This window comes from Hipposideros armiger, unplaced genomic scaffold, assembly GCF_001890085.2.
Source record: "Hipposideros armiger isolate ML-2016 unplaced genomic scaffold, ASM189008v1 scaffold_459, whole genome shotgun sequence".
NCBI lineage: Eukaryota > Metazoa > Chordata > Mammalia > Chiroptera > Hipposideridae > Hipposideros > Hipposideros armiger.
This window is the reverse complement of record NW_017731809.1, coordinates 1,071,089-1,088,208: the sequence shown is the minus strand read 5'-3', so window position 1 is coordinate 1,088,208 and position 17,120 is coordinate 1,071,089. Positions and strand designations below refer to the sequence as shown.

Sequence of the window (17,120 nt, the reverse complement as noted above, 5' to 3'; positions counted from 1 at the left end):
TTACCCGCTGGACAAACTAGTTAGTTACCAAAGCCCTCTCTCCCTCAGCACCCTCATTCGAGCCGGGAGGGACTGCAGTGGCATCCACCTCCCATGGCTGTTAGCAAGGCTAATTGAGGTCACCTGGGAAAAGCACTTGGCACAATGCCCAGTGCCAGGGAAGCCCTCGTCAAGGGCCAGCTGTTATCATTATTTAATCTGGCAGTTTACTACCCAATACTTGGTTTATAAGCAAGTCACTGCTATATGATGGATAGGGAACAACAATGGGGATATGCAACTTCTGTTTCATGCAAACCCCTTGCCTTTCTGTCCTCATGCAGGTTTGTTGCAAGCAACACCCCAAAATTCCCACATGTAAAAATTTGGATAGGGAGGAGTTTTTTTAATTCTGTTTTTCTACCTAAGATCTATTGGTGGTGGGGGGGGGGGTGTAAGGGAGGGGGAAAGATAACTGGAGCATAAAGTTCTAACAGGGATCTGGGTTTGACATGCATATATTGAAAATACTTTAACTTATTGCATATGTATGCTGGTATAAAATTAATTTAAGGTTTTCCCCTCCCATTTGTCTAATTGTCCCTTTTCTGTGGATTTGCCATCCCTGCCCCTGTCCACGCCTGCTTTGGCAGAGCCACCGTCAGCTGGGGACAGGCCTCCCGGACAGCACTCTCTCTCAAGGCGGCCCATCTGTCTGCTTCCTTATGACACACGCAACCACTTCATAGACTTTTGCTATTTTAACTCTTGCCAGCTAGAAATAAAGTTACTCTGTCAATGAAATACTGCAAGTGGCCGTGATGGCTAGATTAGAGCAAGACATACACTTTAGAGGCAATGTTGCTATATTTTTAAGTCGTGCTTGAGGAAATCCCTCAGCAAACCTTTCAGATTCAGCAAGTGGTTTTCGACACATTTTTTAAGCCTCACAGATTTCAATCCCTGACTTAAATTTTGCTGAATTTGTCCCTTACTAGTTTGTACCAAATCAGAAGACAAAGTTCTTTTTCCCACTGAATGCAAAGCATTCCTGAGTTTACAGATGGGATCCTGACCTATTTACTAAACCATGAAATGCACCTTTAAGTTGCTTTCAATTCTTCATAAACAGCATGTAACTCATTTCAGAGCCAAGTAGCATTCAGGTAACATGTTCACAGATCCAGACATCTTCGCTGGGAGAGACTCTGGGAACAGAAACCCAGCCACAGGACCACAAATCCCAGCCAGATTAGCTGCTTCAACAAGCAGCATAAATACATGATAAATGGCTAGAGTGATGTCAGGTGAGCTTTCTAAAAGAAAATAGAAAATATTGGAAACTTCTTCATGACAGTTAGGGCTTTGCTTTGTAATCTCTTGTGGGGAGGTAATCTGATTCCCCCCCCCCTTTTTCCACTTGGGGATAAATCACAGTGGCAGTCAGAGGGTACTACTTCCGAAACTGGGCTGGCGGACAACCCGGCACCAGGGGATCTGCCTGGGGCCCCTCTGTGTGGCCCTTTGGAACATCTAATCCCCAAGTGGACAGTTTATATTGTAGTTTTAAAAAATTAAGTCCTTGGTGTCTAGAAGAAGGTATATGGGGAGAATCATCCTGGATTCTTTCCTTCTGTTTGCCCCCGGCCTCCTGCCTTCGGCCTCCGCATCTGTTGGCAGCTGTCTTCACTGTCAGCGGCCTCAGCTTCCGGGGAGGGGAGTTCCCTCCCAGGGGCTGCCGAGGCCCTTGGCCTTCTCAGAATGATAACCCAGTGAGTGCCAAGTGAACAATCTGACTCTTGGAGGACGGGGATTGATTTCTAGTCCTCTTGAGGCATCACCTTTTTAGTAAATCATGCAAAATGGGAGGACAAGTTACTACTTGTTAACAGCTCTCCCCAGTGGGGAAAATACTAATTGGTTTCTCTATCGGGTACCAGGCCAATTTTTCACAAAGGCTCACACAAAGGATGTGTGCTCCTACTAGAAGTCTGACATGACAACTAAGCCCGTCCAAAGTGGATGCGAATTGTAGCTATGGCTGATAATAAATTATCATAATTATCCTAAAGAACCACTTAAAACCCACCAGATTTTTTTAACCTGTACTATTTTTATGTTAGATGAAAATTATGTTTTCACAAACTATTAGGGAAACACTTCACCACAGTGTTGATATGATTTTGTTAAAGCATGCTTCTTCCTTTTCAGTTTCCAGTGGATGTTCTGATCCCTGATGGAAAAAGAATAACCTGGGACAGTAGGAAGGGCTTTATAATCTCAAATGCAACATACAAAGAAATAGGGCTTCTGACCTGTGAAACAACCATCAACGGACATTTGTACAAGACAAGCTATCTCACACTTCGACAAAGTAAGTGACATTCTGAAGGCATGAACGTGAGCCCAAACGCCCAAGGTCTTAATCTGCTTAATGAAAGCTTGACTTAAAAATAATGTTATTTCTTATGCTTTCAGCCTATAAAATCACAGACGTCCAAATGGGCACACCGAGCCGGGTCAAGTTACTGAGGGGTCACACTCTTATCCTCAATTGTACCGCCACCACCGCCTTGAATACGAGAGTTCAGATGACCTGGAGTTACCCTGGTGAAGTGAGTGACCCATATTTCTATTTATTCTGTAGGATAATATTTATTTTAAGTAAATGAAATGCCACTGAGTTTTTGTAGTGGGAAAAATCAGAATATGCTGAGTCCTTTGGCAGTTTGAGTCAATAAAGCAGCTTTGGGTTTGGTTTGGGTGATTTCTTTGCCTGGCATTTCATGAGTCTGATATGCATAGATATGGTCTTTTGATGTCCGGAGGTTTTGTTTTGAAGTGTATAGGCTGGTATTTCTATTGCATGATTCTGGGTGGAAAAAGGGATTGTTTCATCCTTGGAAACTGTTCTCTAGGATTTAGAGATGAGAGAGAAATTTATCACTCAATGCCAGGCAGGGACTATCTTTTGTAACAACAGCAACAAAAAGTTGTTGTCAGCGCATTCATTGAAGATACTGGCAGACAGTCAGGCACCTGATTGGAGTATGTTTGGAAAAGATAATACACCCCAGTCATCCACTGTTCCATTCATTAAGTGACAAAGGGGCAATTCTGTCCTTCAGAAAAATGAGAAGAATGAAAACTGAGTTGGGTTCCCTTATTCAAAGTAAACATCCTTGCAAACAATCATTTTTAAAATGTGTAGATGGGGACTTAATGATAAACTGTTCAGAAACTTTTGACAGTAGTTCCAGCCCCCATTTCTTGTGTCAGTCAGTATGATTTATGTGCCAAGTACATTCATTGGTTATGTCATTCGGATTGCCCAATCACCAAGTTCACTTATGATTAAATTATGTATAAAAGATCAATGCATCAGCCCCAAGCTATTATTTTTCACCAACATTTCTTGCCATGGAAATAAACTAACTTAGCAACAGAAAGGTGTTTTAAGTGTCCTGGAGGGACCCTTAAGAGCTCATTAGTCATAAATATTTTCTAGAAAGTGATATTTGTTTCATTTAAATAGAAATGTTACGACTTGTGACAACATTTTCTGGGTTTTGATAGAAATCAGATGTTCTCAATCAATATTCTCAATAAATACCGAGAGAAGAAACTTTTATCCTGTTAATGTTGCTACTTTAAGTACGAGTCTGATAATAAATCTATTGAAAGCCAGTGGCCTGGAGTGGCCTGTCCAATAGGACTTTCCATGATGGAAATATTCTGTATCTCTGCCATCTACAACAGTAACCACACAGGGCTAATGAGTACTGAGGATGTGGCTGGTGTGACTGAGGGACTTAACTCTCTATTTTTTTTACTTTTAATTTAAATAGCCACATGTGGCTGGTGGCTACCATACTGGACAAAGCACTTCTAAAACACAGGATCACTCATTTTCCAAGGCAGAAGCAATATTAATGTTACTAAAGCTTGGGAAGGAGAGCGTTCTCAAAGGGAGAAGGGAGAGGCAATAGCTATACAATTGGAGTTGCTAAAAGGCCCTCAGTCTGTTATTTTAGTGGATTGAGTCTCTGATGTTCGATGGTGGTGATTGACATTTTCTCTCTGGTTACTGCTGAGAGTGAAGAAATTGACCTAAACATGTTCCACCAGGGCAATAACAGGACAGGTATTAGACGTTATTAAACATGGCAGAGAGGAGAGCTAAGTTCAAGACTCAGAGATGAGTTTGGACAGGTTTTGGACAGCCTCCGAGTCTTTTTTCCATGCCCCTTCGTGGGGAAGGGGTGAGAGGAGGCAATAACATATTATGTGTTATAAAATGTAATGCTAAAAAAAAAAGAAAGAAAGAAAAGGAAGGAAAAGTCAATGTGAGCTCATTTTCTCAAAACCGGGAGCGTCACTGTGGCCAGTTCAGAGCCTGGAGGCCTGTGGCTGGTCTCCCTGAGGCAAACGGGGCAACAGCCCCAAGCGCTGGAGAAGCATGTGGAGGGCTTGCGTGTCCTCAGATCCATTCAGTGGGATTTAGCAGAAATGGGTAAGCGTTGCTCAAACGGTGAAATAACGAAACTGGGAATGTTACCCCTTAGCATTATAGCTGTGGCCACGACTCACCCATTATCTTTTCCTTCAATTCAAGTAAGGAGGCAGAACATGTGCTTGGCGATTTACTAAGAGAAACACTGTCATTAAGCCAGACACAAAGGTGATTATTGCCCGCGTTTGTGTGTGACATCTGTGCCTAGAGGACACGTTGCTGTTCAGGGACAAGTGTGTGCTAGAGGGAAGACCAGATTTCTCCTCCCACGACATAATTTCTGGCTGACTTTGGCCAGCGTCTCTGTCACCTCAGTAAAGGGACAGTAACTCAGCCCATGTCACGGGGCTGGGGTGAGACTCTACCGAGCTAGTGTCTGAAAGCCCACCTGGAGGAAAGGAGGGCTCGATGAAGGCCTCTGTGGCCACATCTGAGACACACCCAGGCAGAGATGTGGCTTCCAGGCCTTGGTCCAGGTGGGTTTGCTTCTCGGCATAAAACGTTGATCTCAGTCATCCTCTGGGAAACACTATCCGTTGAAGCATGAGCAATTACTACTTCTACATTTCTCATATGTTTTCCTTCTAGACAAATGCCAGAGCCTCGATAAGGCAACGCATTGACCAGCGCAGTTCCCATAACGTGTTCTACAGCGTTCTCACCATTGACAAGGTGCAGAGGACAGACAGAGGGCCTTACACCTGCCATGTGAAGAGCGGCCCAGCCTCCAAATCGGTGAACACCTCAGTGCACGTGTATGGTAAGGACCCATGCTCTGCTTCTAAGCTGTGTGGGTCCGGGAGGTTCTCTAAACAAGGACATTTTCTCTGGGCCAAGAGGGACACTGTCATGAGTGAAGACAATGCTGTCCCCTTCTCCCCGTCAAAAGGTAGATCACATTAAGTGCTCTTGAAATCTAATACTTTTGACGTGGACAGAGATGCTTTCAAGTTTATTGTGGTTAATAATTCGGTTAGATCACAGCATAATCTCTATGAAATTCTTTTTTTAGTGCTCCATATAAAGAAAACAGAAAAATATGATAATTTTTACCTTTATTTTCTGGGGAAAGTTTGTCAGGTATTACTATGATTTGAGAAATAAAAAATATGGTGTGATAAATGACTTAGAACTGATGCTACTTTATCCCTGGTTTACCCTCATGAAATCCTAATATTGTTGCTTAATTCCAATAGGCAAATTCGTAAAGAAAATATTAAAATCTCTTTAGAGTATTTAAAAACCTCATTTACTTCCACTGTTGAAAAGAAAAACAGTGTGAGGAGGAAAAACTATGGAACAATTCTTTCAGTGGCCTCTGATATTCTTTGGACTTTCTCCAGTTGAATTTTTTATATCAAATTAGTTGTTTTAGGGTGCCGGAAGAAACATTCTCTCATTGTACTCATATTGGTCCAGTAGATTTGTAAAAGTATCTTTCTACTTTTTTGTTATTGTGATAGACTCTTAAGGTTTTCACTTCCTGTTGCCCTGCCACTGCTTCTGTTTTACTCATCACTGTTTGGCTCAGTGATAGGCTTGGCCATAATTCAGCTCTGTTCATTTATTCATTGGTTGCACCCTCCTTTAATGAGGCAGTGAGTTAGTTTTTGTGTTTTTTGCATGTGTATGTAAATATTGTCTTTTCTAATATATTGGTCACTTCTCCTTTCAAAGATCAAGCATTCATCACTGTGAGGCATCGAAAACAGCAGGTGCATGAAACTGTAGCTGGCAAAAGGTCTTACCGGCTATCTATGAAAGTGAACGCATTTCCCCGGCCGGAAGTGGCATGGTAGGACCACAATTACTTTCCTATCAGTTTATGATAAGCTTTTTAAGTAGGAAGATTCAGGAGCTCAGTGGCTTGAATTAATTCCTGAAAAAAAATCAAGATATGCTCCCCAGAGAGCAGTGCAGAGCTAAGAGCTGTGCTGAGTCTGGGCTGGGAGTGGAGAAGTCAAGAAGGGCTGAAGGGAAGGGCAGCAGTGTGCCCGGACAGAGTGGGCACTCGGGTTTTCTGAGTGCTTACTGCAGTTCAGTCATTCACTCACGGTGACCAAATTTCTGCATCTCTACACCCTCCTACGATGTCAACATCTTCTGAATGGAACATGGTGGGGAATGACTAGGAAGCATCCTGAATAAATATCATGCTCTATTAACCCTGAAGAAGCGGGCCCTTGTATGAGGATAATAATTCTTTGATTATCTGAAATTAATTCTTTTATATACAGCTGAGTTGAAAGTTCCACTCTTGTTTTAAAATTAAACAAACATGGACAAGACTTATTCAGTTGCAGGGGTGGACAAATGGACCTACTTGAACTAATTAAGTTTTTTTTGGCCCGAAGTCTGCATATTCAGAAACTCCTTAGGCAGTTTTTTTTTTTAATGCTAGTACAACACCTGAGTAAAACAATGTAATCTATTTATAATCTGCAGTCATTTTTAAAATCACTTTTAAATGCCGATATCTTCGGGTCAAGCCATTATATTTTAAACAAAGAGTACAGCAGAAAACTGCTTAGGAAAACAACCCATACAATATAGAAGCGGTGCCACTGTAGAATCTAAACCAGAACTTATTTTGTTTTCAGTATCATAGGAGTGTGGTGTTTTCAGTTTCCTCAAATAGTTAATAGGTAATTAAAGAGAAAATTTAATTTGAGCTATGCCCCTTTCTGTTGTTATAGAAGAGATTTTTTTGGGGGGGTGGGAGGAGGGTCATAATATCTACAAAGCTTAACAGTAAATTTCCTATGACTGTACATTATTCCCTAAGAGGAATGTAACCCCTCTTTCCATGCCTGAGAGCACCCCCATCTATTACACAGCACTCATTTCTTCAGTCACTAAGTAGCCAGGACCTAAAACAAAACAAACAAAAAAATCAATCCATTTTCAAAAATACTGACTTGTTCATAGGAAATAATTTAAAGTAACACTAAGATGATATTTGTAATCACAGAATAGAGCACAGTTATTTTACTGCTTTGGAACAGACCCACTAGTAATGTGGGAATATGTTTGTAGGACATGCATAAATATGACCACTCCCAATATTATATACCTTCATACAGAATACAATAAACTCCTGTTAGGTTAAAAATGCCCATTTTAAGAACGGTGCAATTTAATGAAATTATAGAATTTTAGAGTTAAAGAGATCTTTGAGAAATTCTAGGAACTCCGGAGAAACTGAAGCTCCCACGGGCAGTCAGGTGAGCGTGGGCAGGCCCCCCAACTTCCTGATTCATGGTTCTGTATGTGGCTTCACGACAGCGAGGCATCAATTCTGTATTTAAAGTTGAACTTTTTTTAAGTTTATACCTTTTGTTTGTGAGTTTTGTGCCTTAGCTCTTCTTCCTCAGGGGAAAAATTTGATAATCTTGATTTCACCATAGTTTTTGAAAGGGACAACTGGTGTGACCATTTATATAGCTAATAAGAACTCCACATGAGACCACAATAGCAAAGTCTATTTTTATTTTTATCTGGAGAAGTGATCTAGGTGATCTGACTTAAAATGGCCATTGTATTGCTAATGGAGCCTCATGGAAAACTCTGGAAAACATCTTGGATGGAATCAGCTGGTGCTTCTGGGTTAATACTTAAGTCACAATGGCAACCAGCACCCCTGGGGGTACATTAAACCATCACTTCTTTGTCTTCCTCTTTGCCAATAAATCTGAGGCATTTCCCAGCCTAAAAATCACACCTGGCTTTACTGAAAAGTTAGTGTCTATGTTTTTCAAATGAATGTTGAGGATCAGAGGCTTGAAACACATAACCATGAGCCCATGAACATAAATGGCAGTGTTACAGTCATACCTGACAGGCAGTGTGAAGTGACGTACTGACCATGCGCTTAACCACAGGCTAAAAGATGGGTTACCTGCGACGGAGCAATCTGCTCGCTACTTGGTTCGTGGCTATTCGTTAATTATTAAGGATGTAGCTGCAGAAGACGCCGGGGATTACACAATCTTGCTGGGCATAAAGCAGTCAAATGTGGTTAAGAACCTCACGACCACTCTAATCGTAAATGGTAAGTTTACTGTTCATACTTTCTTCTGGTTCTGCTAGGGGTAAAATTCACGAAAATTTGTAAATCAAAAATCAATACAGCAACATTAAAGAAAACAAAATTTTAAATAATTATTTTAAAAACCACTCACGCCTCCGTCTTAACTATTTCATGTCTACTTGTTATCTTCCATAAGTAATGTGGCTTTTTATACTCGTAACCATACCGTATCTACCATGGAATCAATTTTTTAATGTTCTGAAAACACTTATACTTTTTTAAAAAATTGGCATTAAATGACAAAAATGAGGGTTCATTTGTTTTTTGTTTATGTGTTTGTTTCCCTGACATCAAAACCAATGACAGTGTGCTCCTTCCTGCTGTGGCCCAGGAGCAGGTAGGTCATGAGAGCAGCTCTTGACTTCACTTCTGTTCATCTCTTTTCCAGTGAAACCCCAGATTTATGAAAAGGCTGTGTCATCATTTCCAGACCCGACTCTCTACCCACTGGGCAGCAGACAGATCCTGACTTGTACCATCTACGGAGTCCCTCAGCCTACAGTCAAGTGGTTCTGGCATCCCTGTAACCACAATCATTCGAAAGCAAGGTAGGGATAATTCGTTTCTTGAATAATTCTCAAATACTTTTTGACACCTGGACTCAAGATTCTTTATTGGACACAGATGGGAGTTTGCAGGTGGAATGTGCAGTATGTGGTGGGCCAAGACACTCCCTGCCTTGGGAAGAGGTAGGCAGTATCTATTCTTCTTCCTTACCGTTTTCTAACCCTTTCATACGTTTTCTCTCTAGTTCACAGTTTTAGGAGCACAGGGACAGAAATAGGGTCACCCTTTGGGCCATTATTTGGAACTTGTCTCATTTACCAGTTGAGGATCCCCCCTCTCAACTTTGGCTCCACCACCAGTCTTCCCATTTCTCATCACGATCACCGTCTTTCATAGGCTTTGCTCATACTCTTCCATCCGTCTGAAATGCGCTTCCACCATTTTCTGTTTCCTAAGGAGGAGTCCTTTCTCCTCCAAGGCTGAGCTCTTAGGCGGCTGCCTTCTGACTGCCTCGTTCAGACTCCTCTCTCCCTCCTCAGTATGAGCAGCACTCTGTACACCTGGTTACGTCATTAGGTGTGCGTGTCTGTTCTCTAAGCTATGAGCTGATTGAGGGCACTTCTGTATCCGTTGGGCCTGGCACATGGTGGATGTTCACTGTAACTGCTGAATGAACACATCCCTGCCCTCTTGGTAATTGTGCGGTGTTCCCTTGCATTCTGTTCATGACTGAGCTCGTTTGCTTGTTCTGCATTATTTGTTTAGTGTAGACCAGGGATCGGCAAACTGCTGCTCGTTAGCCACATGTGGCTCTTTGGGTATGTACATGTGGCTCTGAAGTAAAATTGAAAATGAAAATAAAACTATCATAGTTTCATTTGTAAAATTTTTAAAGGATATTATTCACATAATGGTGATTCCATTTGTTTTATGGCTCTCGAATAATTTTTAAATTGTTGTGAGGGACAGGATTGGCTCTTCTCTTCCGTCTCAAAAATTTGCCGACACCTAGTCTAGAGGAATGGTACTAATGATAGTTCATGAGAGCTAATTTGACAAACAGGAATAGAATTGATGGGTACAACGATAAGATATTGAGATCGTCCAAGAATTGCCATTACACCGAATATTTTCTTTATTGCTTTTAATTCCACTTGCAGAGTGTTTGGGAGAACTGCTATGAAAAATATTTAGCTTGACATAAAGTAAGCAACACATAATTCCAGCATAAACAGATAGAAGCAGCTATTTGGTTTTCTAGATTCTTCCTGCAATTTCAACTCTCCTTCATTTTGTGTTTTAATCTTTTGTTTAAGGTATATTATTCTGATATTGAAAGTTACTGGTGAGTCATGGACTTCCTGAAAAGTAGCTGTTTTCATACATATCTGATTTCTCATCTCAAAGATGGAAAACTTCAAATCTTTAACATTCTGTTTACCACTGTGGATATTTAACCCAAAAGAAAGTGAGATATTCTGAGATTTTGAATTATTTTGCTAATTTGGGGGTAGGCATGCATATTTATGGCCCATCTCTTTAAAGCCTAGATATCTGTGCTAACTTAACATGTAAATAAATTAAAAATAGCTAATTTAAGCTATTGGATTTGGATAAAAGTGTAGAGTTGAATTCTCATGGAATAATGTAGCCTGTTGTAGATATTTTTAATTACTGTGCTGACAATAGCAAATCTACAATTTCAGTTCTATTTAGGATTTGAACTAGTAACAATGTTACAAAATAACAATTATGAGTGATAGAACATAATATGATAAAATTAGGTTTGAATAATGCTTATAAAATATGCTCTGAGGGGAATGAGGTCAGCCTAAGTGAAACTTTATAAACATTAGCTCTCTTTTTCCAATTTCTTTGTGGTACATGGGATCATTCTCCCATGTTATACAGTAATGTTGCCCAAGCCCCAAAAGATGTCTTATTCCTCTTGGAATTCTCTCAAAACTCAGAGCAGTGCCTTAAATCTTTAATATATGTTTGTTGACCATTTGACTTATTCTTTGTTAAAGACATTCATTTTTTATTTTTATTTTTTTACCAATCAGAAATGAAAGCTTTAACTGTTTTCAATGATGCTTCATTTAAAAAAAATGTTCTTGCTTGAAATTATCTACTGAAAATATGGTGCTTAGTAGTTAAGTTAGTACATTAAACTCAGAAGTATTTCGGAAAGATTATGAGACCTTTGTGCACTAGGAAACAGATTAACTATTTCACCCTGTCAGAGAAAGAAAAGCTAAAATTGATAGATAAATGAAGCCCTCTTTAATTACTAAAAGTTTTCAAATTGTCTTTATACATTTTATATACTTAGATTAATGCTTAGATTCAGTTGTAGATAGGAATTTTAGTAATATTTGAATAAGGGATGTTCTATTGCATAAAATTTTTAAATCTTATTTTGAGTTATATAATAACATATTTGCATAGTGGTGTCTGTGTGATCATCAAAAGGGATTAGGTGATTAATATTACAGCAGTTTGCCAAATAGTCATGTCATTCAACATCATTTCATTGTGACACTGATGAGAAAAAAATGAAAATCTGTTCCGGGCCGGGGCCACTGTGTGTGTGGAGTTTGGCCATTGTCCCCATGTCTGCATGGATTTTCTCTGGGTCCTCCAGTTTCCCCCCACATTCCAAAGGTGTGCACCTGAGGGGAACTGGTATGTCTCCATTGTCCCCGTCTGACAGGGGGTGGGTGGCCCTGTGATGGGAGGGCGTCCTGTCCAGGGTGGGTCCCGCCTGGCGCCCTGAACTGCTGGGATGGACTCTGCCATGGCGACCCTGAACTGGAATAGCAGCTGGAAAATCATTATCTCACTCGTGTTTACTCATCTTTCTTAAATGGGTGTAGAGCCCACATTTAATCCAATGTTTAATATTAGAAGGTGTTTGGGGTCTATACTTAGAAGTTTGGTGATGTTTTTTGTGTGACCAGATATATGCCGTGGGAACTTAACTCTTGTTTCTATCGATCAGCCTAGGAGGGTAAAACTGGTTTCCTTATACGTCGTTTCACTTAAAGTCACAGTATCCAAGAACTTATGGACGACATCAAGTGAGGAATTACTGTATGTGTAAAATAATTCTTTGTATTTAAATTTTGGGCTCTAGTTAGAGGATATATCTTTATATGGACACAACCAAAGGTTAGAATATGTTTAAGTAGCTCAACATTCTTATTGGTTAATGTATCTAACTTAATATGGCCAGCTGTTAGTGTGTCTAAGTTAAAGAGGTTCAGACTTAACTCAAAATGTATAGTTTTCTGAAGTTCAATAAATACATATTTTAAAACTGTCATAACTACTGCTCAACTAGTTCATCTTTATGAATATTAAGAAGCATAAATAAATCGAACAGAAGGTGCCTCCTTTTTTAAAAACAACATGGTAAACTGCCAAGCTATGTTTTAAATGAGTAACATTGTGGTGTCTGATTCACCTAGAATTTGTTCATATAAACCATTAGGAAAAAAGAGGGGGAAAAGGGTGGTCACTTTTAAACTCACATACCTAATGAGCTGAGAGGAAATGGGGCAGAATCCTTCCCCTTCTACTTTGCTGCATATTTGGGTGGTGAAGTGGAACCAGAATATTTCTTTTGAATTTTTAATAACATGAAATAAGTTATTACCACTGAATGAAGTGGAATTTGGGATTTTTCTCATCCTTTGCAACTGGCAGAGACTTCTAAGTAGATATTCCTAAACTTGCTCCATGTTAGCCTGAGCATAAGGCTAGGTGGCGTGCGTGCTGCAGAGTGTTAAGCTCACAGTACTTTTCACATGTGTGTCATGTACATCTTCTGTTCATAAAAAATTATACACACTTCACAGGGAGACTATGAGGATCAACTGAAGTCATGTATCTGGGAAATGTACAGAGTGCCAAAGAAATGCAAGGCTGTAACTATCGCTGGCACTGGGATAAACTTTTAAATAAAAGGCCCCAAAACTTTTAAGGAACTTGAAAAGAATTTTCTGCCTACTATAGAGCTAGTTTCACAACAGGGAGAATTTTTACCTAACATTTCTGAGAAGTGAACACAAACTGTGGAAAGGAAAATGGAATTTTGCTGTGCTTCACAAATAGAAATTTAGCAGGTCTGGGTTGTCGAATTGAGGAAAATATAACATGACTTTTCAGAAGAAGAAAAATGAGGGAAATATAGATGAGTTAGGCAAAAGTAAAAGAATAAACAAAAGTGTGTAATGAGGGAATATTTGTGTGGCCTGACCCATTCACTTGTTTCCTGTCATGGGAGGAAGTAGTTCCAGCCCGTGGGTTGGTCAAGGCTCGGGTGGGCAGAGTGGGAACTAGGAGAGTTCTAGAACTTCTCCCCTGGCTTTGAAGAACTAAGTACGACTACTAACCTGCCCGGTCAGTGAGCTAGTCTTGGTCTCATAGTCCTTGCTGGTTTTGCCACAGTGCTGGTCCCTCTCACAGGAAATACTGTGTGGGGAAGGCCCACAGCTAGGAGGTTGGTCTCCAAAGGAACGGTAACTATACCAACTGCAGGGAAGGGCCTTTCTTTGGGGAATGGAAGGGATGGATTTGAGGAGCCCAGGGTGGAATGGGGAAAGGGCAGTCTTGGCATAGTTCTCCAGATTCGTACTCCAGATCACCAGATCCATTTTCTCGGTTACAATCTAAGATGTTGAAAGACTGCTGTTGTTCACGTGCACTTGCAAACCAAGGAGCCCCTCAGGTCATTGACTGGCTGACTGTGTGCCCGATCATTTACTCTCCGCAAACACGAGCGTGGTGAGTGGGCTCCTGTGGGGTCGTCCTTCATGACTGTCTCCATTACCTCAGATCTCCACCAGTGTACACTCAACCTGCTTGTCTTTTCCTTTTAAAATGAGGGCCTGCTTTTAAAACGTTGAATGTGGTTGAGCCTTTTCCACAGGGAGGCTTAGGGCCTGCAGACTTGTATTGCAGTTTTGTTTTTGAAGCACACGTTCTTTACATCACAGGCTAATTTCATTGTCTCTCCCATCCAACCATCACAAAGGATCATTTGAAGGTAATAAATGACACTCATAGATTATAGTAAAGAGTTGCAATGCACACTGTGTTGTTGTCGTTTAATAGAAAAAATGTCAGGTATGTCGGGTTTTCTGTGAAAATCTCACTTTCTTCATCGGCTATCTGTAACAACCAGTAAAAATGCGTAGCGAGAAACTTCGGCTACTTCTTTTGTGTTAACATTGCTCACATCTGACACATGTACTTTGCACATTACTGGTTTTCAAGCTCAATACACTGTCAACCATCTGCTTACGCAGATATTTATTGGGCACCACCCGTGTGCAAAACAGACACATACCATTTGTCTGCAGCATTTATGTTTTTGTTACATAAGCTCAAATGTACATGGCGATTACTGATTCTATCTCTATATGGACCCACAGGATATCTGTGCCACCTTCTGGGGGATGGAGACCCGAGAATAAAGGAAATGGGTTCTGTTCTGGGCACTGGCCCTGACTTCTGGGTGACCTTGGCTGGTTATTTAATCTGTGCTTCAGTTTCCCCTTCTGTAAACGGTACCGCCGTGCTTCCCCTTTCCTATAATACACGGCTATTAATGAGGGAAACGAGAAAATCATTTAAATTTACATTTTCTTCTTTCAAAAAAGCTTGAAATAATTCCCTAGTTGTTGCACACTGATAGTTCCCTTCTGCTTCTTATAAATTATAAAGCGGTTTGACCTGAGGATTAACACAGGATCAGTGCCAAAATAATAGGGGGAAAAATCAATTTATGAAAGTGGAACAGTTGTAAAAAAAGGCCTTATGTGTAAGTATGTATTCTGGGGTATAGAGTTGACTCAGTAATGATAATGTCAATAATTACCCATTAAGAAAAAAAAAATGCAGCAGCTCTTCCATTGTTGGTGTCAACCACGTTTTCCTCAGTGCTGACCAGGCCTCCCTTTGCCAGTATTGGCCCGGCTCATACAAATAAAGACGTTATTATTTTTTGCCCAGTCAGTCCTCAATCCTTGTTTGCTTTATTTGGTCCTTTGCTAAAGAGCCCCTTCAGATGCAAAAAAAAAGTCACTGGATTCTCAATTCATGGAAGGTGGGGAAGGGATAGAGCATTCTTTACTTTCTCAGCTAAAATGGTAGATTTTCTAAGGAAAACCCAATAGATATCCATGGAATCTCAAGGAACTGCTTCCACAAATCTAAAGGAGGGTAGATCTGGAGTCTCAAATAATTAATTACATGCTTTAGAAGTTGAACAGAAAATATTGTCTGTCACACAATTTGATGTCCCGTTTCTGAAACGCTCCTTCATCTGCCCTAGCAGAAGAGGCTCATGGGTCTAGGGAAAGCCGACCAGTGTGGGGCTACGTGCGGTCTGCTGGGGTTTGGGGGGTTGTGTGGGGGGGAAGGGGGCGGAGGGCGGCCTACACAATAAGGGAAGGCAGAGGCATCTAGAAACTCTCAGATGAGCTTGCTTAATTGCATTTCTCTATTGTTTACGTCAGCAAATTGGCAGAGAAAGGAAGGACTGAGTTATTAGGGATGTGTTAGGGATGTGTTAGGTCATTTGGGAAAAGCCTGGTTTTGTGTAGCAGTGGGGTAAGTAAAATTAATGGGACAAAGACAAAACAATTGTTAATGGTACTTAATTAGAAATGTACTCAAGGACCCAAATTTAATTGGCTGCCAGCATGAATGGCTATTATTTTTATGCTGAAACAGTTTTTTTTTTATGCTGAAACTGTCCCATATTTTGTTTTCTCTCTACAAAAGGAAAGTTTTAACCATGCAGACATTGAAAACGTTGACATTTCCTGGGGGCTAAGTGTAGGTCAGATGTCTGAGGAAAGCTGTCATTTAAAAAGACCTCTTTTGGAAACAGGGTCACATACCCCATGTTTTTTAATCCTTATTACTCTCGTCTTATCGTACATACAATTTGTATCAATGTGTCTCTTGACATATATTCTCTGCAGTGGGTGTATGGGTGGGCAGGCTCAGACCAGGTATGCCACAGAGAATTTTTTTTAAATCTTGAATCAAGATGGGAACTTTAAAGACCACTTCACCAAACACCACTTTAGCAGGACTTTGAGCTTGAACAAACAACTAAATAAATCTGGCCATCTTCTCCAGGAGGCTTTCATCACAAGCCAAAAGTGGATGTTCACTTACTAATGAGAAACTTCTTGCTTTCTGTTACATAATTACTGGGTGAGGAAGGACATGCTGCCCAATGTAAGTGTTCGGACAACGGCCCTTGTTACTATTTCATACAAAGTCCTGAAGACAGAGCACGAGTTCATTTGCCAAATGCCTCTTTGCCACTTTTCTATGCTTTGTGAGATCTTCCTTTCCCCCTCTTCATAGCTATACAGCGAGTCTGATGAGTAATTGTTTCTTATGAATTAACTGTCTCCTGTAATTGCTATCAAACATTTCATTATGTGTATAAATTAAACCAAAAGGCTGAGTCATAGGAAGGTGATGCTAGATGGTTTTTGCAGGGATGTTTTGACCAAATTCACTGTAGCTTCCCAGGATTGCGACCGCCACATGGTAGTGATATGCAGTTTGAGAAGATTCCTTAAGAAGATTGGCAGAACGACTCAGATTTCCTTTGGCCATAGTCACAGATTTTAAAAAACAGAATGGGTATGTTCACTACTGAATCTAGAAACCATTGTCCTGACACGAGATCCCTAGGCAGTAGATAAGCAGGATAAATCACTTATAAAAATCTACATTTTGGTTGTATCTCCAGAGACGTGGTATGCTGTTTCTTGAAATATGGACTCTAGTCTGTGGTTTTAATGTAACTCTACTGCCTTTTTAGGTGAAAAAGCAGCCTAGTGGGTGGACTGAGAAGATGGAAAGAGTGTGATGGATTGACACTATGGCCCAGTCAGTGCCTGATGATGAGTTTAGGGCACTAGACCTTGTTTCTTCATAGTTTTCTAGAAGCCTCGTAGGATGTTGTATCACCTTGAATGCAGTTGTCCACTTGAT

At 40.5% G+C, this 17,120-nt stretch overlaps 1 protein-coding gene across 2 annotated transcripts in view; it reads left to right on the top strand.

Annotated features, from left to right (window-relative positions):
- The window catches only part of FLT1 (fms related receptor tyrosine kinase 1), a 171,722-nt gene that overhangs the window by 47,111 nt on the left and 107,491 nt on the right, over window positions 1–17,120 (top strand). For both annotated transcript variants that reach the window (XM_019666062.1, XM_019666061.1), the window contains exons 5-10: window positions 2,191–2,353; window positions 2,458–2,594; window positions 5,081–5,252; window positions 6,170–6,287; window positions 8,374–8,543; window positions 8,971–9,130. In XM_019666062.1, coding sequence (XP_019521607.1) covers window positions 2,191–2,353; window positions 2,458–2,594; window positions 5,081–5,252; window positions 6,170–6,287; window positions 8,374–8,543; window positions 8,971–9,130 — 920 coding nt within the window. The remainder of the gene's footprint in view (window positions 1–2,190; window positions 2,354–2,457; window positions 2,595–5,080; window positions 5,253–6,169; window positions 6,288–8,373; window positions 8,544–8,970; window positions 9,131–17,120) is intronic.